Source organism: Grampus griseus, assembly GCF_964374135.1.
Source record: "Grampus griseus genome assembly, chromosome: 9".
NCBI classification, from domain to species: Eukaryota; Metazoa; Chordata; class Mammalia; order Artiodactyla; family Delphinidae; genus Grampus; species Grampus griseus.
Genome location: NC_139003.1, coordinates 27,108,780 through 27,135,397, shown reverse-complemented (window position 1 = coordinate 27,135,397; position 26,618 = coordinate 27,108,780). Strand labels below are relative to the sequence as shown.

The 26,618-nt window shown below is 38.3% G+C and overlaps 1 protein-coding gene across 3 annotated transcripts in view; it reads left to right on the top strand.

The window, feature by feature from the left end:
• The window catches only part of ASB15 (ankyrin repeat and SOCS box containing 15), a 33,720-nt gene extending 8,893 nt beyond the window's left edge, over positions 1-24,827 (top strand). For 2 of the 3 annotated variants that reach the window (XM_082661498.1, XM_082661500.1), the window contains 9 exons: positions 1,673-1,781; positions 3,359-3,411; positions 3,486-3,617; positions 4,754-4,912; positions 11,384-11,629; positions 13,321-13,492; positions 15,069-15,639; positions 16,147-16,300; positions 21,993-24,827. In XM_082661498.1, coding sequence (XP_082517624.1) covers positions 1,673-1,781; positions 3,359-3,411; positions 3,486-3,617; positions 4,754-4,912; positions 11,384-11,629; positions 13,321-13,492; positions 15,069-15,639; positions 16,147-16,300; positions 21,993-22,165 — 1,769 coding nt within the window. In that variant the 3' untranslated portion in view covers positions 22,166-24,827. Of the gene's footprint in view, positions 1-1,602; positions 1,782-3,358; positions 3,412-3,485; positions 3,618-4,753; positions 4,913-11,383; positions 11,630-13,320; positions 13,493-15,068; positions 15,640-16,146; positions 16,301-21,992 lie in introns of all 3 variants that reach the window. The other variant, XM_082661499.1, reaches the window with a different exon arrangement.
• The last annotated feature ends 1,791 nt before the right edge of the window (positions 24,828-26,618 follow it).

Here is a 26,618-nt window from a genome sequence, read left to right as displayed (position 1 = left end):
ATAAATGACGTAAGTCAGTCCAGAAGCCTGTTTTCGACTCTTTTCTTCAAAAGCAGGAGTCCATTTTAACCCTGCTTATTGTTTAACAGTTCCCACAATTAAGCCTCACTTAATAAAGCTGGTCCTTACCACACCCGTCCTTATATTAGCAGTTCCAGCCTCCCTAACTGCATTAAGGATGCGCTTCTGTCAAGGTGTGAGAAAGGACCTTTCCATGGCCAGGAATGCATGTAGCACAAGTCCATAAAGGTGGATTTCCTAGAGTGCCCAGAGAGCCATGTGGTCTATCAAACCCATCTAAACTGGTCAGTAAAGAAGTCCTCCAAATGCCTAAGCCTGTTTTTGTCAGGTTAACGCTCTCCTGTTTTATTTTATGTTTATTATTATTATTTTTTGCGGTACGCGGGCCTCTCACTGCTGTGGCCTCTCCCGTCGCGGAACACAGGCTCCGGACGCGCAGGCTCAGCGGCCATGGCTCACGAGCGCAGCCGCTCCGCGGCATGTGGGATCTTCCCAGACCGGGGCACGAACCCATGTGCCCTGCATCGGCAGGCGGACTCTCAACCACTGCGCCACCAGGGAAGCCCTCTCCTGTTTTATTTTAAAGTTCTGGACTTCTGAAAGCTGTTCACTTCATTGTGAGACTAGACAGTCTTTTCTCAAGAAGAACAGTGCTTAAAAGTTCTCAGTTCCTTCTATTTGAAGTTTCCTTCGTGTCTTCTCCACTGGCTCTATCAAATTTCCTGAGGGCAGGGCTAAGTTACTACATTTGTGACATCCTGTTCTCTCCAACTGTAATTCAACAGATGTTCATTGGGAAGCTTCCCCATGCCAGGCACCTTTTAGAGTTGCAGGCGATGCAGAGACAAGTGAGGTAGAGCTCTTCACCTCAAAGAACGTAAATTTTGGTAGAAGGAGTTGAACACAAATACAGAAATAACTGCAATTCAAGGCAGCCAACTCAAACCATGGGTGTGAAGAAAGGACTAAATCAGCAAAAAAAAAAACCCCACACACACATGGCTTCCCTGGTGGCGCAGTGGTTGGGAGTCCGCCTGCCGATGTAGGGGGCACGGGTTGGTGCCCCAGGCCGGGAGGATCCCACATGCCGCAGAGTGGCTGGGCCCGTGAGCCATGGCCGCTGAGCCTGCGCGTCTGGAGCCTGTGCTCCGCAACAGGAGAGGCCACAGCAGTGAGAGGCCTGCGTACCACAAAAAAAGCAAACAAAAAAACCACACACAACAGACAGAGAATAAAGAAAAAGTAAAGAATGTGAAAGGCTCACTGTTCTTTATTCCTAACCCTGTCTGTCTTCTCAGAGTTTTGAACTTCTAATGTGCTGTGTAGAACAATGTCTTGAGAAAAAACATGGGCCAAATTAGCATAAGTCAGAAGTGTGGAAAAAGTAATTCCTGTAAGCCCAACTATAGTCATTACTCAAAAGAAAGTCAAAAATTAGAAAATGTAGACACCCAAAGGGCAGGTAATTAAGGTTTCAAAAGTTAGAATGGGTGTTATATATACAATATGGATTAAAATATTCACTGCATTGTGTTTGTTAAATGAGGAAAAGTGAATGTATTTTCATTTTGCGTCTTTCAGGTGAACTCTATATGCGGTTCTGTGGCATTTGCTGATAATAAGAATTTGCCTCTTTCAAAATTATATTCAGTCATGGACGCTAATGATGACCCCGATGAAGACCATCTTACAAGTTATGATGTTCAGCTCAGTATTCAAGAATCCATTGAAGCCAGCAAGACTGTGTTTTATCCTCAAAGGTAACATTCGAATTGACTATCCTCACCCAAACTTTTTCATGGCCTTCATTTTGTTGTAAAATGAAATGAATGACATTTCCGGAGCCCTCCTCCAGGAAAATGCTTCCCTTTCTTTTCTGGCGAGGAATTAAATACCGTACAGGAGCTCCTGTGCACAGGTTTAGCTATTTGATCTTCTACACATCCCCATCTCCTGTGGAATATGGAGATTACCTAGATGGGAAATTCCCAGTTGAATTTGGTTGTATATGATTGCCTATTTCCTAAATTCCTACGGAATCAAACAAGACAATAAATAATGTGAACCAATTTGCAAGCACTGGTTATACGACTAACGTATAGCTAAGTATACAGAATCTGTTCTGCTACTGACTCAGGCACCCTTTATAAGAAATGTTGCACCTTTAAAATACGAAGAATAATGCTAACTCACCTAGCCTGTAAGTTTAACGAATGGGAAAATAGTTGAACGATTTCATTATATATGACAAAGTAATATATAAACCAGAGCCTATTTAATTATCTACTATTCAAGTGACAGCAGCAATTTCACATAAAATTGGTGCTTTGTGTTGGCAAGAGTTATAGAGTCTAAAACTGCCAAAGTAAATTTTTGTCTTGAAGAGCACACATTATACTTCTGACAAAAACAAACTTTAGTTTACCTTTACATTCTATTATAGTATTTAGAATCCTGTATTCTGAAATTCTGAAGTGCTTTTGAAAAGGTTCAGTGCTATAAAATTATTGCTTTTGAGCTTTTAAAAAATGGACATATTACATTTAAATATCTGGTCTCGTTCATTTTTCCCTCATCTGCAACAGATTTTAAAACTTCAGAGTTCCCAGGAAGGCATTCACAGTCCTAGAATACCAGTGGATGCTTCTGCTTTAATAGAATTAAATCAAGTTCTTATGAAATACCTTGTTGCCTCTGAATAAACACACACACCAGAGAACTTCCTTGAGGGCTGACAATGACCTGCTGGGCCAGTGATTGGGAGTTTGTTCGGTAAATGCTCAGCCTATTTTTCACTTGTGGATCAGTTGCTTAAAGACTCTAACATGCAGCATAGAGCATACACTCCCAAGTAAGCAATCATTCATTAGCAATTCTTAAGTTCAAAGCAACAAACCTTTATTGAGCATAGTGTTTTTAAAGTTGGGAGAAGCCTTAGAGATGTTCCTATTTAATCCCCTCATTCTACCAATGTAGGAACCACCATCCAGAGAGGTTACTGGCCTCCCCAGGATGACAAAACCACAAAACCTGAACCCAGTTCTTCTGACTCTGACTCCAGTTGTTTACCCCTTTTTTCATTGCCTACAACTAATTTCAGAGACGATGTTATAATCTTCTGTTTCTCCATCGTCACTAGTGTTCTTAGGTCCAATGTATCATAAATACACTCTGTATCTGACTTTTAGACATTTATGTTTTTAAAGTAGATAAAATCAGTTGTGTGCATTTCTTTTAGATCTTGATTATTAAAAGTATGTGCAAAAACTAAATAAATCTTTTGGTTCCTTGAAGTATACCATGAATACAAATATGGCTTGTTTTTCTTTCTCTGTAGATTTGTACCACTAAGTGATGAAAAGAGAAAGCTGGTGGAAGCCATAAAGCAAGGTAAGTGGGTATATCACCTACAGTAGATTCTACTTGGCCAAGAGATTTGTTATCAGCCCATGTGTTTATTTTAGGTCACATTCTTGAGCTCCAGGAGTATGTGAAATATAAATATGCATTGGAGGAGGCTGATGAAAAAGGATGGTTTCCATTGCATGAAGCTGTTGTTCAACCCATTCGACAAATACTTGAGGTTGTCCTGGATGGTAAGAGAACATAAAATCCCCTTGACCAGACTGAAGCCATAATGTAGATGTTATGGAGTAATCCCAATGAACATAACAAGTGAAAGAAAAATTAGAATAAAAGATGATTTGCAGTTTGGAAAAGGCAGTACTCATGCTTTAAACTGAGTACAAAGATCAGTACATTTTGTGGGGTTCAGGGCTCACACTTTGCATCCTCCTAAAAGTATGGCACAGGTTGGTGGGAAGATGTTTGGTGATTATCACTTAAAAGTTTGTCTGCAGCATGAATTAATTTATTTAAAATAAAGCTTTTTGCTTTTAGAAGTCAGTTTTAAATTTTCATCTTGAATTGTCTCTTGAGTTAGTGGCATCCAAAAGAGTATTATTTAGTACAACAAGTAGTACTTACAATATCTATCCTTATATTACGTTAATTTTTTCATAATGCAAACATTAATAATTATTGCGGTAAGCCTACCTAGGGTTAAATATTAATAATAATTCTGATGTTCTAACATAGCATTTTTCACATCTCAGCATCTTATAAACGAATTTGAAAGTGTTCTACTTTTCAACCTTCAATGTTGCTTCCTGATTCTGCTGTAGGAGATAATGATAGCTACTGGATAATTAGCTATCCAGCTAGCCAGCCAGCGAAAAAAATGTTAAAAACAGATAATTAGACAGGTAGACAGATAGTCAGACAGACAGAAATAGATGATGTTAAGCATGGTATTTCTTTTCTGACATATTCTGACTGGATACATTTATTCAAATACTTCTCATTCCCACATTCACAGACTTCATTTGATAAAAAGCAATTTCAGATGCAGTTTAAATAATAATACAAAGGATTGGGGATTTGTTTTACAATTTATTCAGAAATGAGAATTCACAACCCTTTATCATTTTTTAAAAAAGGCACCTTGAGACATAGATGTTGGTTTGCTAGATGTCAACTTGATTAGCAAGACCACGCTCATCTACTTCTACTCACTGTCATTTGCTAGACTTTAATCATATCTCCTTTTAGTCTCCCCTTTTTCATCAGTTGACTTTGTTCAATCTACTGTAGATAATATTGCATCATTCTGATCTATATGATATCCTTTAAGTAAAGATTTTTACCTTTACACAATGCTTTCATATCTCAGCATCCTGTAAGACGCTCTGGGAGTTCAAGACCTCTGATGGAGAAACAGCCTTGACTTTGGCAGTCAAAGCTGGTCTGGTGGAAAATGTAAGAACTTTACTAGAGAAAGGAGTGTGGCCAAACACCAAAAATGACAAAGGAGAGACACCCCTTCTGCTTGGTAAATGACCTTTCTTTCTAGAACTTTTATAATTTGAGATAAATAATATTTAATAAGTATTTATTGGAAACCACTGTGTATTGATTGGCTAAAGTTGTGTGACCCCATCTCCTTCCATTCCCTGAGGTCTTCCCCTAACCCCCATCTCACCTGTCCTATGATTTTGTTTTTCTATCCCACAAAGAGGTCAAATGTGAAAGCTCTTTCAGCAACAATTAATCAGGAGGGATCTGAATGAGGAGTTTTATGAGGCCAGGAGTGCCAATTCTAAAGGAATATTCTCTAACTGGGGTCCAGCTATAAGGAAGGTTGCATGTGTGATGTAGCCTGAATACAGAAGCAGAAAGGGAATTCCAAAGAGAGACGTCAGGTCCACAGCAGGACAAGGAAGAAGAACTGAAAGGCAGGAGATCCAACAGATTCTGAGCACACAGGTGCAGCCCTGGGCACCACTAGGGGGTTGCCACTGTGACACAACACAGGAATGCTTGTAAGCCTGAAGGTGTCGATTATCTATCAGCTTCTTCTCAGGCTTGTGTATCCTGCTGCTTGCTGACAGATAAGAATTAGCAGGTCTGTTTGTAGAAGTAGAGAGAGATGAGATTAACTACAAATGACTAAAGATAACCTTTCCTTCTCTTAGGGACATAGGTGTGGAGTAAGAGTTTCCTTCTCTTAGGGACATAGATGTGGAGTAAGAGTTTCGGCTTTGGCACCTGAGATCCTTGGATTTATTTTGCCCCCCATTTTATTGAGATATAATTGACATATAACATGGTATTAGTTTAAGGTATACAACATGATTTGATATATGTCTATATCACGAAATGATTACTACAAAAAGCTTAGTTAACATACTTCACTTCACATAGTTACACATTGTTTTTTCTTGTGTTGAGAACTTTTTCTTTTTTAATTTATTTATTTTATTTTTGGCTGCGTTGGGTCTTCGTTGCTGCTCACGGGCTTTCTCTAGTTGCAGCGAGCGGGGGCTGCTCTTCGTTGCGGTATGTGGGCTTCTCATTGTGGTGGCTTCTCTTGCTGTGGAGCACAGGCTCTAGGCGCGTGGGCTTCAGTAGATGTGGTGCTCGGGCTCAGAAGTTGTGGCTTGCAAGCTCTAGAGCACAGGCTCAGTAGTTGTGGTGCACGGGCTTAGTTGCTCCGTGACATGTGGGATCTTCCAGGACCAGGGCTCGAACCCGTGTCCCCAGCGTTGACAGGTGAATTCTTAACCACTGTGCCACCAGGGAAACCCCAAGAACTTTTAAGATCTACTCTCTTAGCAACTTTCCAATATACAATACAGTATTGTTATGTGAATGTTAATTCTAGCTGTGAGATTGTAGTCATGAACCGCAGTTTCCTCCAGTATAAAATGGAAATACAACACCACCATGCAGAATTGTTATAAAAAATTAGAGAAAAATATAAATATGTAAAACTCTTGCCACATGGTAGATGCTCAGGAGAAGAGAGACGTTATGAAATAGTGTAGGCGTGGCAGGAAGAGAGGGAGAAGCCTTGAGATTGTGCACCAGCAGTCACAGAGGAAGCAAATACAGCATCACGAGCTGTGGGTACAGCGAGAAAACAATACCACAGCTCCTGTCCACACTAAAAATCACTAAAATTTTTATTTATTTATTTTTTGCGGTACGCGGGCCTCTCACTGTTATGGCCTCTCCCGTTGCGGAGCACAGGCTCTGGACACGCAGGCTCAGCGGCCATGGCTCACGGGCCCAGCCGCTCCGCGGCATGTGGGATCTTCCTGGACCAGGGCACGAACCCGTGTCCCCTGCATTGGCAGGCAGACTCTCAACCACTGTGCCACCAGGGAAGCCCTGAAAAATCACTAAAATTTTTAAAACAACCTGAATATCAGTAACAACCCGAATATCAGTAACAGGAAACTTAGACAAGTTGAACATCAGTAAAGTATTTACATTTGACAACATTAACTCAACAACATCAGTGCAACCAACGTTTACTGAAAAGTCCCAGTAAGCCAGCAGGTGCTGGACAGCATGGATAGAAAGATGAATGTTATGATCGTCTTCCTCTCAAACAGTCTAGCAGGAGAGCCTATATATGATTGAAATAGAGTATTAGTGTATTAATTAATTATTAATAGTATTAATACATGCTATAACAAAGGTGTATATTCAACGTAAATTGGGGAAATAAGAAAGCAGTGAATTTGTGAAGCTTCCAAAGAGAAAGTTGCTCTTGAGTTGTGACTCGGGCGGATATAAAGGGGATCGTCGGCAGACAGGGGAGGGAAAATCTCCTAGGCAAGCCTATGCCCCTGGACAAAATTGTTACATGAACAGTGTCACCACAGCGTGGGCGCATTCTGATCTGATTCCTTACTTACTCTTGCCCTGTGTCAGAGCTTTCAGCCTTCCCCAATTCAGATTAAGTTGGACAAACTTATTATTACAGTTAGGGTAGAGGTAAAGCTTCCATAACAAAACAAACAAACACAGACACACAACACAAACAAACAGCAATGACTTCAAAAGAAAGAAGTTCATTCCTCTCTCACACAACATTTCAGAAGTGAGTGGCCTAGGGCTGGCAGGGTGGATATGCCTCCTTTACACAAGACTTTCAGATGTTACCTTTTCCAGCCAGCAGGGGGGAGGAAAGAGGCAGCCTTGGGAAAGCATGTTGGCCTCTAAGAAGATGACCTAGACATTGTACACAGCACTTCTGTTCATACCATGTTGTTCAGATTTTGTCACATAGCCACACTTAGGTGCCAGGGAAGCCAGGATATTTAGTCTCTACCTGGATAGACTGTGAACAGCTAAAACTTGGGAGCTTCTCTTGCTCGAGGAAAAGGGGAAACACAAGTACTGAGGAAGAGATGATTTTTCTCTGCATACATGTTACCAGCCTTTATGTCACAGTAACATGGTGCTTTTCATGAATGAACGGAACTGTTTTTCTGAGCAAGGACAGATACTAAATGGAATATCACCTCTGTTTGTTTCACCACTATTAGTGTGATCTATTATTTTTGTAAAGGCATATACCATGGAGTATTTGCATGTATTTGTTGGTGTTTCTATAGTCTTTGATTTCTGCAAAAAAGATACACTTTTCCAGAGTTTGTATACTATCTCACTTTGCAAATATACAATTATATTATTATATTATTCTCTACATGCTATTCTCAATCCACTCATGTTCTTAAGGGACAACTAAGTCATGATTATCACTCATTTGTTTTCTTTGGGCTTCATTTAAATTTTTCTTTACTGCTTAATGCCCACAACAGAGCATTAAGTATTTATATGCATTTCAAAGTCTCCATTGTTGATCTCTCTACTCTAGCAATAACTAAAGTATGGGAAAGGAACTTGATCGTTGAGTTATCAGAGTCAAAATAGAATTAACATTTGGAAATAATATTTTTAAAAACCAACTGGTAACATCAAAGGTAAAACCAAAGTCTCATGAAGGAAATATTATGGAGGTGTTCACTTACGTCCCTATCATCCACATTTCTGGAGAATAGGGACTCTCCTTGGGTTACCTTCTTCAGGACATTCGTTGTGGGATCTATGTCAAGTCTTTTTAAGTTCATAGGAAAATGGATCATCCATGGCACTTTCTCAGTTTTTTCTTGAATTTTGGGGCTAATTTTGGCTACTCACAGGCCATTAACATATAAAGGAGAGATAAGAGAAAAAAGTGCTCTTTTTAAAAAAAAATTTTGATGCGCAATGCCATTTTTATTTGTCTTAACCTGTCACCATTATCTTTGTCTTTATTTATGGAATACTCCTTAGATGGAAAAAAAAAATCACTTTTGGTCCCTTCAGGGCCCTTTTTCCCCATCAGCCACCTGGCCCTTACTTATAGTACTTAGATGTATTACAGTCATGTTATACAGTTACTTGCTGAGTGTAGATAACTCATTTGTGATGATCTGACAGTTATTAAATGTTTTTTGCCCCCGGACTCCCTCTCTACCCATCCCTCTGAACCTGGTGTAGCCTTTCTCCAGTAGGATAGCCGCAAGATTATCCTGGCCGGTGGGTCCCAGGGTACAGAGGAAGCCGAGGGAACTGTCTGGCACAACATCTCAGTTCCACTGCCCTCCATTTTCCGAGAACATTATGCCATTTACAATTCAGTTAACTTTACTTCAGACATTTTCTTTCTCACAGATCAATACATATCCTCTCTACTCCATCTCCTCTTTCAATCTTCAAATCCTTGTCAAGATACTGCAAAAAAAAAATCTCTTCTCTATTGGTATGTCATATGAGTCAGAAGATAACTCACTGCCGAGATTAAGTAAATTATATGAACAAAACACATATATCCAGAAAGAAAATGACAGAATTTTTTTTTTTTTTTTTTTTGCGGTACGCGGGCCTCTCACTGTTGTGGCCTCTCCCGCTGCGGAGCACAGGCTCCGGATGCGCAGGCTCAGCGGCCATGGCTCACGGGCCCAGCCGCTCCGCGGCATGTGGGATCTTCCCGGATCGGGGCACGAACCCGTGTCCCCTGCATCGGCAGGCGGACTCTCAACCACTGCGCCACCAGGGAAGCCCCGAAATTTTTTTTAAAAAAGAAAAGTGCCAGCAGAGTATAAAGTGTTCAATACTGCCTGTAACCAATGCAAAATTCTCTAATTCCCTAACTCTTCAACTGAGGCTTGTTTCCTCTAAGCATATAAAGATACATATATGTGAAATATATTTTTTACTTCATATATTATTTAATTTGTATTTTGCTTAGCTACATTACACAAGTTCTGTACCTTGTTAGTTTTCATTATTTTAGCCAATTATTTGTTAAGAATGTCTTCATGGGTTAGCTTGGGAGGGGTTCCCCATGATTTTGATTATTATTTCTATGAGAAATAAAATGTATTCTTAGTTCCAAAACTTAAACTGCAAGCAAAGTTTTAATTATTTTAAGTTGAATATGGCTTATATATGCTGTTATTTTCTTGACAAAAGACTAATATCTCTAATCAACATGTTCCCTGAGTCAGACAAAAGGAAAACAGATCATGAGGGAAGAGGTTCATTATTTTAATACTAAGTAGAAAAAATGGAATAGGAGCAAGAAGATACATGAGGACACATTATCTCTTAGTTTGTTTAACTTATTGATGTTTGCAAGAGCACCAGCCAGGATGAGGTAATTCACTGTAATTAGAGCTGCCAGTGGCAGGTGGGTGATTCAGAGAAAGGCATTTGTCAGCAGACTCTGCTTCAGACAGTAAGCAGAAGAAAAACTGAAATCTCACTGCCTGATGGCTTGCCTGCCTCCAAATGAAATAGGCCAAGTTTGTCTTCATCCTCCTTTTATGCCTTTTGGAGCCCTTTCTTTTGCCTTGGCCTCAGAGCCTTTCTGGATTCTGCCTCCTAGCTGCCCGGGATGTTCTATGTGGCCCTACATGTCCTCCTGCCTTTCCCAGCAAAGGCCCAGACTCTGAGTCTCTCTTCAAACAGAAGACAGTGTAGGTTTCTTCCCCAGGCTGTAAATTCCACGAGGGAGAACTACGTCTGTCTTTTTCCTGTTGTCCACAGTGCCTAACTCAGTGCCTTTCATATAGCCAGTGCGTATTAACTGCATGAAAGGATGAATGAACGAATGAATGAGTGTTAGAGAGTGGCACTCGTCCTGCTCTGTTTCTTACTAAGATTTTACTTGACTGATAAGAGGAAAATGCATGACCTCTTTGAGAAGTATTTATATCTAAACTGGGACAATCCATTAACAATCCGAAGGGGGGGAAAACTTTTAACAGTGTAATTTCAGCTATTAGAAAAAAACAGAGAGGGAGAGAGACATCCGATTTAGTGAACTTTGGAAAACATAGTACATTAGCTGTCACTTACTTCACCTATAAAAAAGAACAACTGACCTATCTGGATTCTAAACATTCCTATTGCTAACCTCTCATAAGAATATAGGAAAGAGAAGTTTATTTAATATTTACTGCTGGATTTGGTGGGGAAAAAACTCATTCTAGAGGGAGAAAAATTTGATAAACATTATTTACACATGTGGCTCCATGATCCTAGAAGTGATGAAATTATAGTAATAATAATGGTTATCATTTATTGAGCTCCTAGTATATACTAAGCATTTTACATACATACATTATTTAACTTATACAAAGGTTGATGTTATTTTCATTTTGTTGATGAAGCAACAGAAGTTTAGAAAGAGTACACACAGCTTCCTTACTGATAGGCATCCTGTTTTCCATGAAACTCTTACCCATCCTCAGGTCTGTCTTAAAGAAAAGGCAGTATCATCTTGCACGCTAACACTTCACAATAGAAATTTGGTATGAGAAATAGAAGGGGTGTGAAAAATACAAGAAAAGAAATCACTAATATCTCTTTTGATATTAAACCTGGTCATTAGTTTAATGCCATGTAAGGTATTCATGTTATAAGCCTACCATTGACTATTCTTTCTAAAATCATCTTCAAGCTGTGAAAATGGGCTCCTATGACATGGTGTCTGCCCTGCTTAAACACCACACCAGCCTTGACCAGCCCTGTGTCAAGCAATGGTCAGCAATGCATGAAGCAGCCAAACAAGGCCACAAAGATATAATAGCTCTACTACTAAACCACAGAGGCAATGTCCACCTAAGAGACGGATTTGGAGTCACCCCGTTAGGTGTTGCGGCCGAGTACGGTCACTGTGATGTGTTGGAACACCTGATCCACAAAGGTACGTAGAAAAGGAATTGCATGTTGCTGACTTTTCTCCTGCCTCTTGGATCTCCTTTTCTCCACTTCTCACTGGCTCCTCTTCCTCTCCTGAACGTATCTGGGCATCAAGCTTTTGTCCCATCCCTCGATAGCCCCCTCAATAGACCCTTATTGCGCAACTCACTTGAACCCTATGCACGGGGACCTACCAATCTGTGTGCCTGGCCCTGACTCCTCCCAGTTTTCACATAGATGGCTCACCAAGGTCTCACACTCATCTTCTCCTAAATTGAATTCCTCTTCTTTCACACTTTTAATAATTTCTCTCAGCCAAGACTGAGAGCTTAGATGTATCTCTGATTCCCCCATCACCTTCTGTTTCAAATATGGTCAGTTTCCATGTGCTACAGCAACCCTCTCTCTCACCAGTTCTCACCTTGGCAGACCCTCTCGTCTGCATCCTCCCATCTTCCCTGGACCAGTGTAATTGGTTCCTAACCACTTTCCTGGTTTCCAGTCTCTCCATCTGCGAATCCATACTGTATACTACAACTCAGCTCCTCTCCCTAAAGGTCAACTACAGTAGAATAAACGATTCAGAAAATCCTCAGTGGCTCCCCACTGCCCACTGAATCATGCTCAGGTCCCCACTGCACCATCCTGAATTGTTTTTCCAGGTTTATCTCTCACTACTCCTAATATGTATCCTGCACTCCAGTTAAATAGCCTAGCAATATTCCCAAACATACTTTGCATTCATTCTTTCTGGGTTTGGGTCAGGTCCTCGCCCTCATCTGGAATACCCTCCAACACAATTCAAAGTTAGTGTCTTGAGACACCTCCTCCCTGAAGACTAATTCTTCCCAACAGAGTGTGATGTTGTCCTCCTTTGAAACCTCCAAGTGCTTTATGCAACAACGGAACCGGGAATTAAGATTCCGACTTCTTAAACTGGTTTCTGCCACCTACCTGTTGTCTGACTCTTGCCTAGTTACTTAAGCACCTGGGTCTCAGTTTCCTCATCTGTAAATAAAGGCTAGGACAACATTATCCTCTGTGGGGAAAAGACTAACATTTTTGAGGCACCCCACAAATGCAACTTCATTTAATTATCAAATCAGCCCTATGAAATAAGCTGTATTACTCTAGTTTACAGATGAGGAGTTGGAAGTTCATAGAAGTAAATAGCTTGCCCCAAACTCTCACAGTCAGCAACAAAACCACAATGCAAACAGACCACTTTCCCCTACATCAAGCCTTCTGGTCCTGATGTCACTTGAATATTATACAGTTTGTGTTCTTTGATGATATTTTGTCTCATTTCCCCTCAGAGCCACTTAAGAGAGTCAGATTTATTTATCTTAGCATCTTCTGCTGGGTCACACATGGTGTTTGCACACAGAAGACAGTTGATAAATATTTTTTTAAATCGAGTGTTAACAGCTGCCTTTAAAAGTCTAACTGTACCTTTTTGGGGGAGACTTTGTTTATCGTGGAAATTGACTCGAGTTCTCAGATGTTCTTATGACAGAAAGATTTTCTAATAGAATGAAACACGCTGCATGATTGTTTATTGAAAAGACTGAGAACACAGGTGTTCTTAATTCTATACTTTTAAGTCCTAACCAGAAAGGAAAACCACAGGCTATTTTTAAGATTATCTTGACAGTCTGTCCAGCTATCACTATGCCGCATGTTTTATACTGCCAGGAGGGGATGTGTTTGCTTTGGCGGATGATGGGGCATCAGTGTTGTTTGAGGCAGCAGGAGGGGGCAATCCTGACTGCATCTCCCTCCTGCTGGAATATGGAGGAAGTGGAAACATACCTAACAAAGCAGGGCATCTTCCTATACACCGAGCTGCCTACGAGGGACATTATCTGTGAGTAATAAATCATAGCATGATCATTTCAAGTGGAAAAACACAAGCTTGTATATATGGTATAATCCCGAATCTATCTATACACCTCCCAAAATCCAAAAAGAAAAAGGCAAAATGTTCACAAGTTTTGTATATCTATATATTTGTTTGATTTTTCCCATTCTTTTTGTATTCTTTTACTTTAAAAAATTTCCACATTGAATTTATACTACTTTTAAAAATGAAAAGATATTTTCTTTTAGAAGAAGGTAAGTTATAAGTGAGAATTCTGCACAAGCCGCCCAAATGTGCCTTTTTGGTTTTTTTAATACGTTTAACAGATGGCTACAGGTTTCTAAAAATTTTGCCCTTGGCCAAGGGTTAAAATTTGTGTTACTCTAATCTTTATCAACACCAACAGATATTATAATATAATGTCAAATTTATTCTTGAATAGAAAAGTTTCATTATAAATTTAGGTTTCTTTATTCCCCAAAATAAAAAGGCCAGATATACTTTTAAATCACAAAAATGTGCCACAACCAATATATCAATAGAAATCTGTAATCATTATATTAAACTACCCACCATGAAAGGATGGTTTTAGGTAATTAAGTATATTTCATAAGTTCAAAAATTTTGAAATCATTAGGCTTTATCACAATTTCAGTGGTGACATTGGTTAAGTAGCCAATGACACGTAATTGACACTAAGTGACACGTTGTCAAAGTTCATAAATTCACATATGGTCGCTCTGAATTAGGCACAAGAGATCAACTTATCCTTGCCTGTGGCTCTCATACCTCTCTATTTCATCAGTCAAGTGTGAAATTCACAGCTATTTGTCACAGGTTCTTTGAAACATAAGCTGTGGTTAGTTGTCTCGGTTGAACAGATGTAAGGTTGATGGAACAACAAAGACTCTTCTTGTTGCCAATAATTCAATTTCAAGTAAGCAGACAGGATGTACATGGCCAATATTCAAGCATACATTGCTCAGGAAGCAGTGAAAGGGGAGTAACAAACGAGAATTCAAGAGGCCTAAATTGTAGTCATTGCCCTACATCTATATGACCTTGGACAAGTCATTTCACTTCTCAAGACTTCATATGGCTCTGCTGGTATTAAAGGGGTTGAACTCAGTGATGCTCAGGGTTACTTCCATCTCTAACTTCCTGTGACTCCATGTTATAATGGTCAAGAGTGTGAAGCATTCTTCTATGGCATCAAATGGACTTACTTTCCTATTATATTTTTTTCGTTACATAGCATTGGTTGATTATAGATATTATGCTGTTCAGAGAAGAACTGAAAGATGGGGAGGGTTCCTGAATAATTACAATTCTAGGACCAAATATATAAGATCCAGTATTTTCCCCAGGAATATTTAGCCTGGGAAGCTAAATCAAAACTAAACTAAATTACACTAAACTGAAAAGTAGTAAGTCAATGGACAAATATTAAATGTTTTTGTGTAAGGTTATCTAGAGAAAATACAGGAAACTAAGTGAATTGCATTCACTTGTCTAGTGAGGAAGCTGGTTTATTTAATTTCTTGATTTTCTTCATGCCGTGTGGATATTTGATTTCTTTTAGTGCACTGAAATATCTTATTCCAGTAACATCCAAACATGCAATTCAGAAAAGTGGGCTAACGCCAATTCACTCAGCAGCAGATGGACAAAATGCACAGTGCCTAGAACTGCTTATTGAAAATGGCTTTGATGTCAATACCCTGCTTGCTGACCACATTTCCAAGAGCTACGATGATGAACGGAAGACTGCTCTCTATTTTGCCGTTTGCAATAATGATATCCACTGCACAGAAGTCCTCCTGGCTGCAGGTGCAGACCCAAACTTAGATCCCCTCAACTGTCTTCTTGTGGCAGTGAGGGCCAATAATCATGAAATTGTCAGGCTGCTTCTCGCCCATGGAGCTAATGTCAATTGTTATTTCATGCATGTGAATGACACTCATTTCCCCAGTGCCATTCAGTATGCCCTAAATGACGAGGTAATGCTCAGGCTGTTGCTGAATAACGGCTATCAAGTGGAGATGTGCTTTGACTGCATGCACGGGGACATCTTTGGAAATTCATTTGTATGGTCAGAGATAGAGGAAGAGATACTGCCGGGATGGACGTCTTGTGTCGTAAAAGATAACCCGGTGAGTTACATCCTTCTCTTCTTCATATTGGGTCATCATCCTAACGTTTGCTCATCAGGGATGTTAGAAGAAAAGAAAAATCAACTCCAACTTTTATATTTTTCTTGTTCTTGAGTTTTTGTTTGCAATGATATGGGGAAATAAGCATAAAACTAGGCCAAAAACAAAGTGTATTTTTCTTGAATTCGAAACCGAATGTTGAAGAATGTGGGAAAATATATCAATAATTTATGCTTATTTGGTGGAATGTTGGGGCTAGAAGCATGGAAAGAAGCATGATTCTTCCACATCGTGCTGAATACAATCACATCAGAGCCACGCGTGCTTCAGGGCTCCTAGTTTCACAGAAACAAGCAAACCGTTTATTTTTCTTTTTTTGTTCATTACAAGGAGGGAACTTTCACGTCCTGTAAAATGACAGATAATAATTTTTCAGAACAAAATTAAGTGTTTTTGTATATAGTGTATTAAAAGTACTACTAAGTTAAATTTCATCACTTCTCTCAGTTCTGTGAGTTTATTACAGTTCCTTGGATGAAACACTTGGTAGGCAGAGTTATTCGTGTGTTAATGGATTACATGGATTATATCCCTCTGTGTGCTAAACTGAAATCTGCACTAGAAGTACAGAGAGAATGGCCAGAAATCCGTCAAATACTAGGTAAAAGCAAAAGTTTTTCCTACAAAATTTTTTATGGAGAATATATAGGGGATATTTCTTTTTTTTTTTAACCTCTTTATTGGGGTATAATTGCTTTACGATAGTGTGTTAGTTTCTGCTTTATAACAAAGTGAATCAGTTATACATATGGGGGATATTTCTTAATGTCATTTTTGATACTTTTTCATAGCTACTTTGTTTTCAGAATTATCTGTTTTTTCAAATCATCCTTAATACTTCCTCTGATAGAAGATACTAATTTTTTGCTTTCCTTGATAATTTCCAACTCTTTAATTGTATAATGAGTAATCCTATTACTATATTATATTCTGACTAGAACTCACTTTTTAAAAGTTAACTGCTATATATCATAAAGTATGTAGACTGTAATCTCCATGTGGGCAGGGATCTGTTTTGTTTATTTTTGTATTCTCAAGGCTTAGCATAATGCCTAATAAGCAGTAAATACTCAATAAATATTGAGTAAATGAATGAATGGAATGAATTGGAATTATCCTTTTTGATATGCTCTCTTCTGGGTCTTGATTGACAAATTCCTACCATCAAAAGTATGTATGACAAGCAGGCCATTTTGTATTCTCTAGGTTAAAGTTTACTTATAATCATAAAAGTGAATCATATTGCAAAAGTTTCAATTAAAGTACATCTAAAATTACTCCAAATTCAAATAGAAACTAGAAAAAAAATCATAAGCTGGAAAGGTTTTCTCTGTCAAAATATGGGTTTGGAAAAATGAACTTTCAAAACCTACATGGACATCACTTTATAGAGCTTGAAGAAGCATCATAGAACTTGGCATTACATTTAAATATTCTGGCACTCTTAATACACCTAAATCAAGTTTAAATGTGAAAAACCGTGACAGCCTAGCCTTTAGGATCAGCCAAATTTTATGCAACTTAGTAGATTATATTTTATAGGCAAGAAGATGAAACTGAAACGTTGAGCTGATTCACGTACCATATTTGTTAGGTATAAAGTTCTATAAAAAGAAACGGGCAATATAGTGGTTTTCATCTAAGCACTTTGTTTCCATCAGAGTCTCGTACATTAAAGTATATAATCTGAATTTGGACCATTTTGACTATGGTAGCAAGAGACGTAAATTGGAGGAAGGATGGAGACTTTGATGGGCTAGAAAGAGTGATAGTTCAACTGAAAGCAGATTTGGAGGGAAGCTTGGATTTTCCTCACATGACGTTTCCACTGGAATGAGTTGGACGGTACAAGAGACTTTGTGGCAACTGAAACAGGAACCTTAGAGAATCTGATGAATCATATAGTATCGTGAGCCTAGAAATCGACCTCTGGGGTCAGATAGACCTAGAATAGGATGGAACTCTGGCCTTGCCTAGGTTAGGATGGCTGGGTCATATAATGCATATGTCATTCAGGGCTGATATTTTCATGGAAACAGCAATAATTTATTGCATCATTTTTGTTTCATTGAGGGGAGGGGAATTTTTTATTTCCTGTAAAAAGACCAAGATAGTCATACTAGTTGTGTAACTTTGAGCAAGTTACTTATCCTTTTTATGAGAAGGTTTTCCCACTGCAAAATGGGGCTAGCATAGTATTCACCTCATAAGGTTGTTGTGGGGATTTAAAGAGATGATGCACGTGAGGTGTTTAGCATAAAGCCTACAGCATTAAAAACACTTATAAATTTAGCTATTTTAAAAACTAAATTATTAGCATTTTATGTTATTTTTATTATGGTAAGGTTACATGAAGTATCGGAAATGTATATGTAAAGTATGTCATGAATCCCCACAACTTGTAGAGTTAAGTGTTATCGTTGCTAATTTTTATAAATAAAAAACTAAGGCTAGGGCTTCCCTGGTGGCTCAGTGGTTGAGAGTCCGTCTGCCGATGCAGGGGACATGGGTTCGTGCCCCGATCCGGGAGGATGCCACATGCCGCGGAGCGGCTGGGCCCGTGAGCCATGGCCGCTGAGCCTGCGCGTCCGGAGCCTGTGCTCCGCAATGGGAGAGGCCACAACAGTGAGAGGCCCGCATACAGCCAAAAAAAAAAAATTATTATAAGAAAAAATAGAAAGAGGAACAGAATAACATCCCCACAGACAACAAAAGCACCAGAAAAACATGCCCTCAGAACAGATTAAAATTGAAACCCTCTGTTTCAAAACAAGCTAAAAAGCATAAGGAAAAGACACAAGACATGAAAGAACAACACAAGTCAGTATTAGAAAAATTCAGAAATGAGGTAACAGTACTGAGGAAGGAATTAGAAAGAAAAACAAAAAATTTCGAATATAAAGACTGAACTGGAATGAAAGCAAGAACTAATAATGCAATAGATAATGACTTAGGACAAATAGAAGATGAAATTAAAGAAAATTTGAAAAATAAAGTGGAAATAAAGGGATATATAAAAGGCTTTGAAAGACAGGGACAGTTTTGAAGACAGCTAAAGAAAAAGAAAACCAAATCAAAGGAACAGAACAAATACAAAAATATGTACTGTGAAAAACTTTCTGTAATAAAAAAAGATTTGAAGCTGAACATTACAAATTACTCTACTCTTTGGTCATGTAGGTAAAAAGAACAAGTGACTTATAAGGGAAAATTCAGATTATCTTAAACAATATTACTCTTCTGATGACGTTCTCAAGAATCTCCTAAAAAATAAGCTTCAGACAAACAAAATAACTAAAGAGATAATGACATAGGACCAGTAACGAGCATTAAACAGAAAACCAAGACTAAGCGCCAGTTAAAAGGGAGAAGATATACAATGGTTATACTGTCAGATAATGTAGATATGACACAACTGTTTTTAATGGGAGAAAAATGGAAAGAGCACACACAAAGACATTTTTAACAGAGCTCAGAAATTATATTGGTTGGTAGCATGATGTTAATATTGTTATGCTGAGAATGACAGATGTAGTCAGTACCTAGGATATTCTAATTCTATTATTCTTTGTATCCTTGAGAACCAGCATTGCCAGTGTGGAAGAAAGGGAATACAGATGTAATACGGAAGAGCTTAAAGAAAAATTCTGTAGCTCTGAATTTGAATTGGTACTACTAGTATGAACTCATAAACTATTTTACCTTGAATGCGTGTGTGTGTGTCTATCTGTCTACAGAAGAGTCTTAGAAATAACGACAAGCCCAGTAGCAGTGCATATCCCTAGCACCCAGACTGTGGCTTTGAAATAGCATTTCCTGGAAAAAGAAGCCAGAGTTTTTTGGAGAAATGGATGATTTCAGGTTTGGGGAAGGAAATATGCAAGGTGAGTCAGGTATATCTGGTCATGCCAGATAAACTCTCACAGACTCATGTCCAAAGAATTCAGGAGCCAGCTTGAGGCTCCCACTGGCCAAATATGGGACAATTTAAGCTTCAAAGGATAATTATTTCAATGAATTGAAACCAATTAAAATATTTAAATATAATATTTAAAAAATTGGTCAGCTCCAAAGGATAAGAAAATCAATTCATCATCTTGAAAATTAATGAAGGAAAAGATACAAACATTTATTCCACCTTACCTGTATGATTTGTGCCACCAGTAACCAAAGAATACATGAGCAAACATATCCTTTTATAAAAGTATTCCAAATAATAAATTAAAAAGAAATGATATAATTAGATATCACCATCTTGCAGCCCTCAGTAAGCTGCTAATACCCCGTAATGTGGTTCTCGGTGCAAGAACACGGCACCAGCTATAGTTTTGCCAAAGAGATCAAACCTGAGTCTGATCAAGCCTCTGGATCCAGCTAATAATCTGCAAGAAATAGAGAAGGCAGTAGGACACAGAAGTGCACCATGAAAATGCAGTCTCAAAATTCAGGCTGTGGGAAATACGGCATTTTGGATATTCAAAGATTAATTGAAAGGAAGAAGAGGATAGAGAGAAGACCCTGCAGATTAAAAAAGCCTTAAAGAACACATCAAATTCAAAAAAATATTGTCAATACTATAGGGTAGGGATAGCACACTGAGATGATGAAGCTCTAAAGGAAGTGATTACTATGAAAATCAGAACAGTAGTTCCTTATGGGGGAGGAAGGAATGAAGTTTGGGATGGATTGTGGAGAGAATTCTGTTATGGCTGGGGAAGTTCTTCTGTTCATGACCTGAGAAATGATTAAAGATGTTCACCTGATAATGACTTATAATAACTTAAGAAACTGTACGTTTGTGCAGTGGCTTTATCTATATTTTATTTTACAATAGACGAGTTAAAATATTTTGGAGATTGTAAAGGAAAAAACCCTAAGGCTTAGATAAATTCATTTCCCAAAGTTATAGACAGAAAATAATAAAGCAAGGATTTGAACTCTTAGGTCTGTCTCATGTCAAAACAAAGGCTTTTTCTCCAATACTACTGTGCTTCCTGTCATAGAACAGATTCTGCTTCTAATTGGTAATTCATTGTCCATGTGTTTGTGTTGCAAAAGAATGACCAATTCTTATGACTTTAGAAAAGCAATCCAAGTAAGAATAAGACCAGGAAGTTTTTTTGTTTCAGTCACACATCATTGCAACTAGAGCTTAAGTCAGTTGATTGCTATGAGTATGATTAACCACTGGATGTCAGGATTCCTCCAGGTATACGTAGGGCAGAGGCTTTGTAAGGGAAAAAAATAAAATGGTAATTTTTTAAAAACGATGGGTTTATTCTGCCTATTTTGATAACAATAACTTTGCCTCAATGGTTTTTCAAAAACACTGTTTTAATTTTTTCAAGATAATTTGAATGTTTATAATCTCAAATAGAACAGAAATATGATCTCTTTGATTACTGAATTGAGTGATCGTTCACATTATTGAATGATTACAATGTACCAAGCACTTTTCTAATACTTTACATGAATTAATTTGTTCGATCTTCAAACAACCCTGTAAGGTAGGGTTATCCACATTTCCCAGGTGAGAATACTGAGACCACAGAGGTTAAATAACTTGTCCAAGATCACACAAATACGAAGTGGCAGAGCCAGGATTTTAATCCAAGCCGACTGAGTCCAGAGCCCACAACTAAGTCCATGTGCAATGCTGCCTTTTCACTAGCTCATGTTGCTGGGATAATATATCGGTACTGTAATTATACTATAGATAAAGGTACTAAGAGATAAAGTAAGAGTTGAAAATAAAGGTTAACATCAGACATTTGAATAACATTAGTAGATTTTTTGGAAAATATAAAATGTTTAGGTATCAGACACTGAAACAAACCTAAGATTGAATAATGGATATATGGAAACATTTGTGTCAGATGTTTCACAGATAACTATTCATCAGAAAGATTGGTAGGAGAGAGCGGAAGTAAAGAAATATATCTTTCAAATACTCAATTCTAAAAAATAAATAGAAGGAGATGTGAGCCTTTGCTTTGTTTAATCAAGTCCATTCATTCATTTAACATATTGTAGTTGAACACCCTGTAGGAGCCAGACTCTCTTTCTGACACAGAGGCAGACTAAACGTCTGCTTCATGGAGCTTACATTCTAGAGGAATGGTCTGGAAGGCTTAATTGCAATTTGAATTTTACTTAAAGTCACCAGTTGCTAACGTGTGCATGCCTGTTTTTTAGAATGACACTATTAATATTATTCTAAAACAGTCTGTATCTTACAGGTTAATCCATTAATATTGTTTTTATTTTTTGCTTGTTTTTCCCATTCACTTTAGAGAATCCCTGCTCCTTAAAGCATTTATGTAGGTTAAGAATTCGAAGACTTATGGGACTCCAGCGACTCTGCCAGCCAGCCTTAATGGAGAAGCTCTCCCTGCCACCAACTATTCAAAGATATATATTATTTAAAGAGTATGATCTCTATGGACAAGAGCTAAAATTGCCATAATTTAAAATAATATTTTTAAATGTGATTTAAAAAATGTGTTTAAATGAGATTCCTTCAGAGAATTTCTTGGAACCATTTTATATCCTTATGTGTATTTAAATCCATTGACAATTTTATAACTGGATCCTGGGTTCTTTTGGGAGCACCATATTTTACATCTCTAAGGACCTTTTACATTGTGATTTTTTAAAGCTAGTCAATATTTTGCATTTGAATTTCTATTGATTGTCTTCACTTGCAGTAAGTCTTCAAACTCTCCTTATCAAGTGACCCCTACAATATCCATGAGCAAGTCTCTCCTATGTTTATAAAACAAAGAACCACTTTCTCAAACCCACATCTCCAGCCAGTTGCTGCCCCATTCTCTCCTTTTATCGCCACACGGCGTAAAAGAGCTCTTTCCTGTCCGCAGATTCACTCACTGTAATCTGGCTTCTGCTCCTTCCACGGCCCTTCCCAAGGTCCTTAACAACTTGCTTGTTGCTACTTTCAATGAGCATCCTTCAGTCCTTTCAAGTGATTCCTGCAGCAACTGACTGATTGCCTGCTCCCTCCAGGAAACAGTTCTCCGGATACTTTGCTCTCTTGGCTCTCTTCCCACCTCTCTGGCCTCCTTGTCTCTGGCTTCTTTCTGCATTGCTTATCTCCTGCCAACTCTTTAGTAATACGTCTTAAGTCCCCTTTTTTTATGCTAAGTTCTCTGGGAAATTTCATCCATGTCCATGGTTTCGTTTACTATCTACATGCTGTCGAATGTAAAATTAATATCCGAAGTTCAGCTTTCTCTCACGTGCTTGAGACCTGTGTAGACAATTGGCCTAAGGGACCTTTGAATACAAAGATACCTCAAATGCAGCATGTCCCCAAATGAACTCACTGTCTTCCTCCACAAAAAGGCTCCTTTTCTTACCATCTCTAGCTCAATAGTTAACCCAATTATCAATTCAGTTTCCCAAGTCAAAAGCCTGGACATCAACCTTGACCATCTCATTTTCTTTACCCAATAGAACAAATCACCAAGTCCTGGTAAGTTTATTTCATGAAGTCATCTTCTACTCAGTCTCACTAATTCAGCCCAAATACCAGCTGTTATCTCCTTTCTTCCTGGGACACTGTAGTGCTACCCAGCTGGTCCTTTTCCCTGCTATCTTGCCTCATCTAACACACATTCTACACATAACATCCCAGAGTAATCTTTTACAAATGTAAGCAAGTTTCACTCCCCTGCTTAAAATCATTCCCATTGCTCTTAGGTAAAGTCCAAAATTCTTCCATGGCCCTTCATGATCTAACTGCCTGCCTTAGCCTTATCTCCTGATATCTCCCTTACCGTCCTCTTTAACCATGTTAAACACCTTTTAGAAGTTTATTCTTTGAACAGTGATTCCCAGATTTTTCGATTTCATATGTTAGTAGTTTTTAGTAATTTTAAAAATAGGGTCATCTATTTATCACTGTCATTTCATAAGAGAGGGGCCATTTTAATGCCAGGAAATGGGGCTGCCTTAAACTCAGTTATTAAAATTGAATGACTTTAAGGGAATTCCCTGGCAATCCAGTGGTTAGGACTCCGAGCTTCCACTGCAGGGGTCATGGGTTCATTCCCTGGTTGGGGAACTAAGAACTCTGTATGCCGCACAGCACAGCCAATAAATAAATACATACATAAATAAAATGTTTTAAAAATCTAAAAAAAACTAATTGAAGGACTTTAGCTTTGAAAAGACTTACAGTTTGGTCTTCATTTTCCCATTGATGAGTGAAAATTTCATTCTGTCCCGACAAGTCTCCTGAGGTCTTTTATTTGGGAACCACTGTTATAGAAGAAACCATACTCTCTTGTACCTCAGGGTTTTTGCATGTTCTACTTCTTCTGCCTGGAATCCTTTTTCCATCTCCTTCTTCCCCGCTCCATCCTTTATCCTATAGGTCTCAGTTTAAATGTTCTTTCCTCTAGGATGGGAGGCCCCAGAACTGCCCTTCTTATGCTGTATTACAGGAGCCTATGTTCCCCATCTGTCTGCCCTACTAGACTGTAAGCTCTATGAGGGCAGATTTGTTGTGCAGTGTTTTCTTAGGGCCAAACACATTCCCTAAGAGCATAGAGAAAGTGCAAAAATTACTTGTTGAATATACTGAAGGAGCGAATGTCATATGAGAGCCAGACAAAAGTAATCAGTGACCTCATGGTAAAATGATAGTTTTGAGTCTCTGAATTGGTTATATAGCTTTATAATGTAATTACTTAGACTCATTCTTCTTAGATTTTTCTTATTTTTATCTTAAGGGTTATTGTATTCTTTCAATAGTAATACCTCACTGGTTTATGAACTTTTCAAATTGTATTTAGCTCTAGTTATAGGTATGAAAAAAAAACTGTATAATTAGAGCTATAGTTTTAACAGCTTTTATTCCCTAAAGAATATATTTTCCTATAGATTAAGCTCTAACGTATTTAAATAGAACTATAATGTTTTGTGTATGGGATTTCGTGATTCCTCTGTTGCTCTCCTACTTGTGGCTAAAATACATTGTTACCTATAAATATTGCTCTAAATAAATTTTAAAAATAAGGATGTAAGTGTGCCATATGATACTTCAGATATTAAATAAACTAAAACTTTGATATTTAATGTATTATTGTATAAATACGTTCAGGATACTTCAGATATTAAATAAACTCTAGTACGCAAAAGTTTGACATTGGCTTTAATGTGTTTTATGTAAATATATTCAAGAAACACTTGAAGGTAAGGATATGAATTCACTGCACAGGCTATGGGTTGAAAGTGGCTCTTTTGGTATTTGTGAAGCAGGAGAAAAATATATCCTATGAAACTGAGGCAATCACTATATCCAAAATGGATTGGGTCTTTTTCTTATCACATTTTGAAATTTTCTAGCAGTGTTTTTGTTTTGGGGTGGGCTGGATGATAAGAGAAGTAATTTACAGCTAGTTAGGACTTTGTTTCTCCTAGAATATGTCACTTTATCTGGGAGAGGGCAACAGCTGCTCCCCCCAGTGAGCCTCAGGAGAAGCCAAACATTCTACAGTGGTACCTGTTTAACCACTATCATGTTTAATCAACATGATAGAGTTTTGATGACATCTTCCCAGGCTGCCAAGATGATCATGGCTGTTTTGGTGACTGTGGATTTTGTTTGTATCATACAGGGTCTCTGGTTGGAAACAAGCAGATATGGCTTCTCATTTGTGTGTGTTTTGTTTAGTTTTTCAGTAGGCGATCTTTAAATAGTATTTCCATTTCTGACTCACAATAATTTCATAAGCACATTGAAAACAAGTGCCCCCTGAAGAATATGGTTTAATCGTTTTAGATAATCACAGGACATGTTTCCATGCACAGGACGGCAACGCAGAAGATGTGAAAACAGTTGTGTAAATGTGGTACAGCAAATATTCATAGGTAACACTCCCTTTGATGCAGGTTTTTGAAAAGTCAGTACATAGGGGTGAGACAGCATGGAAACTACCCAAGAAAGGTGGAGTCTTTTATGACGTAGAGAACACACTTAAACCTTGACCCTTTATTAGACGTTCCTACTGAAATTTTAGGTTCAAGTCATATTACTCTTATGTATATAGGCACCTTCCAATCAGAAATTATTTAGAATGCAAAAAAACCTCTAATCTGCTTCAAGTTATTTACGAGACAAAATCAAACACCACATGCATATATCCATACTTTCAGACACACATGTATGCACATATATATATGACATATCCGCATCTAGTATACATACATCCATGCATGCATTATAGTGTGGCATATTACTACAGTCGTATATAATGTAGTAGGTAAGGACATATACTTTGTAGTCAAACAGACCTTTCTGGCCTTAGTTTGAACCAGGCTCCACTAATTATTGGCTGCTTGATTTTGAATGAGACATAATAAGTGTAAAAACACCAAATCCAACACAGAGTAAGTGCATGTGAAACTCAAGCTCTCATTATTATTGTTACATAGTGGCCATGCCAGTGCCAGAGTTGCAGGCCTCAAGAACCTTGGTCTTATGGCAGAAGTCTGAAGATTGTCATGCTTAAATGGGAAAATATGAAAAAATAATAATGTTAGAGATATAGATGGCATCTCACTATCATCTGTAAATACCTTGAGAAAATGCACAGAATGAAAAGCAGAGAATTGCCCCTAGCGCATAAAACCCCACATCTGCTGTTGCTTAGTAAAGCCCCAATCATCAATCGTTAAAAGGGAAGAAAGGGCTTCTCGGGGGAGAAGATGTGTAGAAGGAACAGACTTATTTGACCTCAATGGCCTGTGTTGTGTAATCTCAGGGAATGCTAAAAATGTCTGGGGATTTGCTGTTTTTGGAAGGAGACAGTCTAGTAATCTGAATCTGGGCACTGGGAACGCCTGAGTTCTAATGTCGTATTGACCAAGGAATTCCACCAGAGGCACTGGATGGG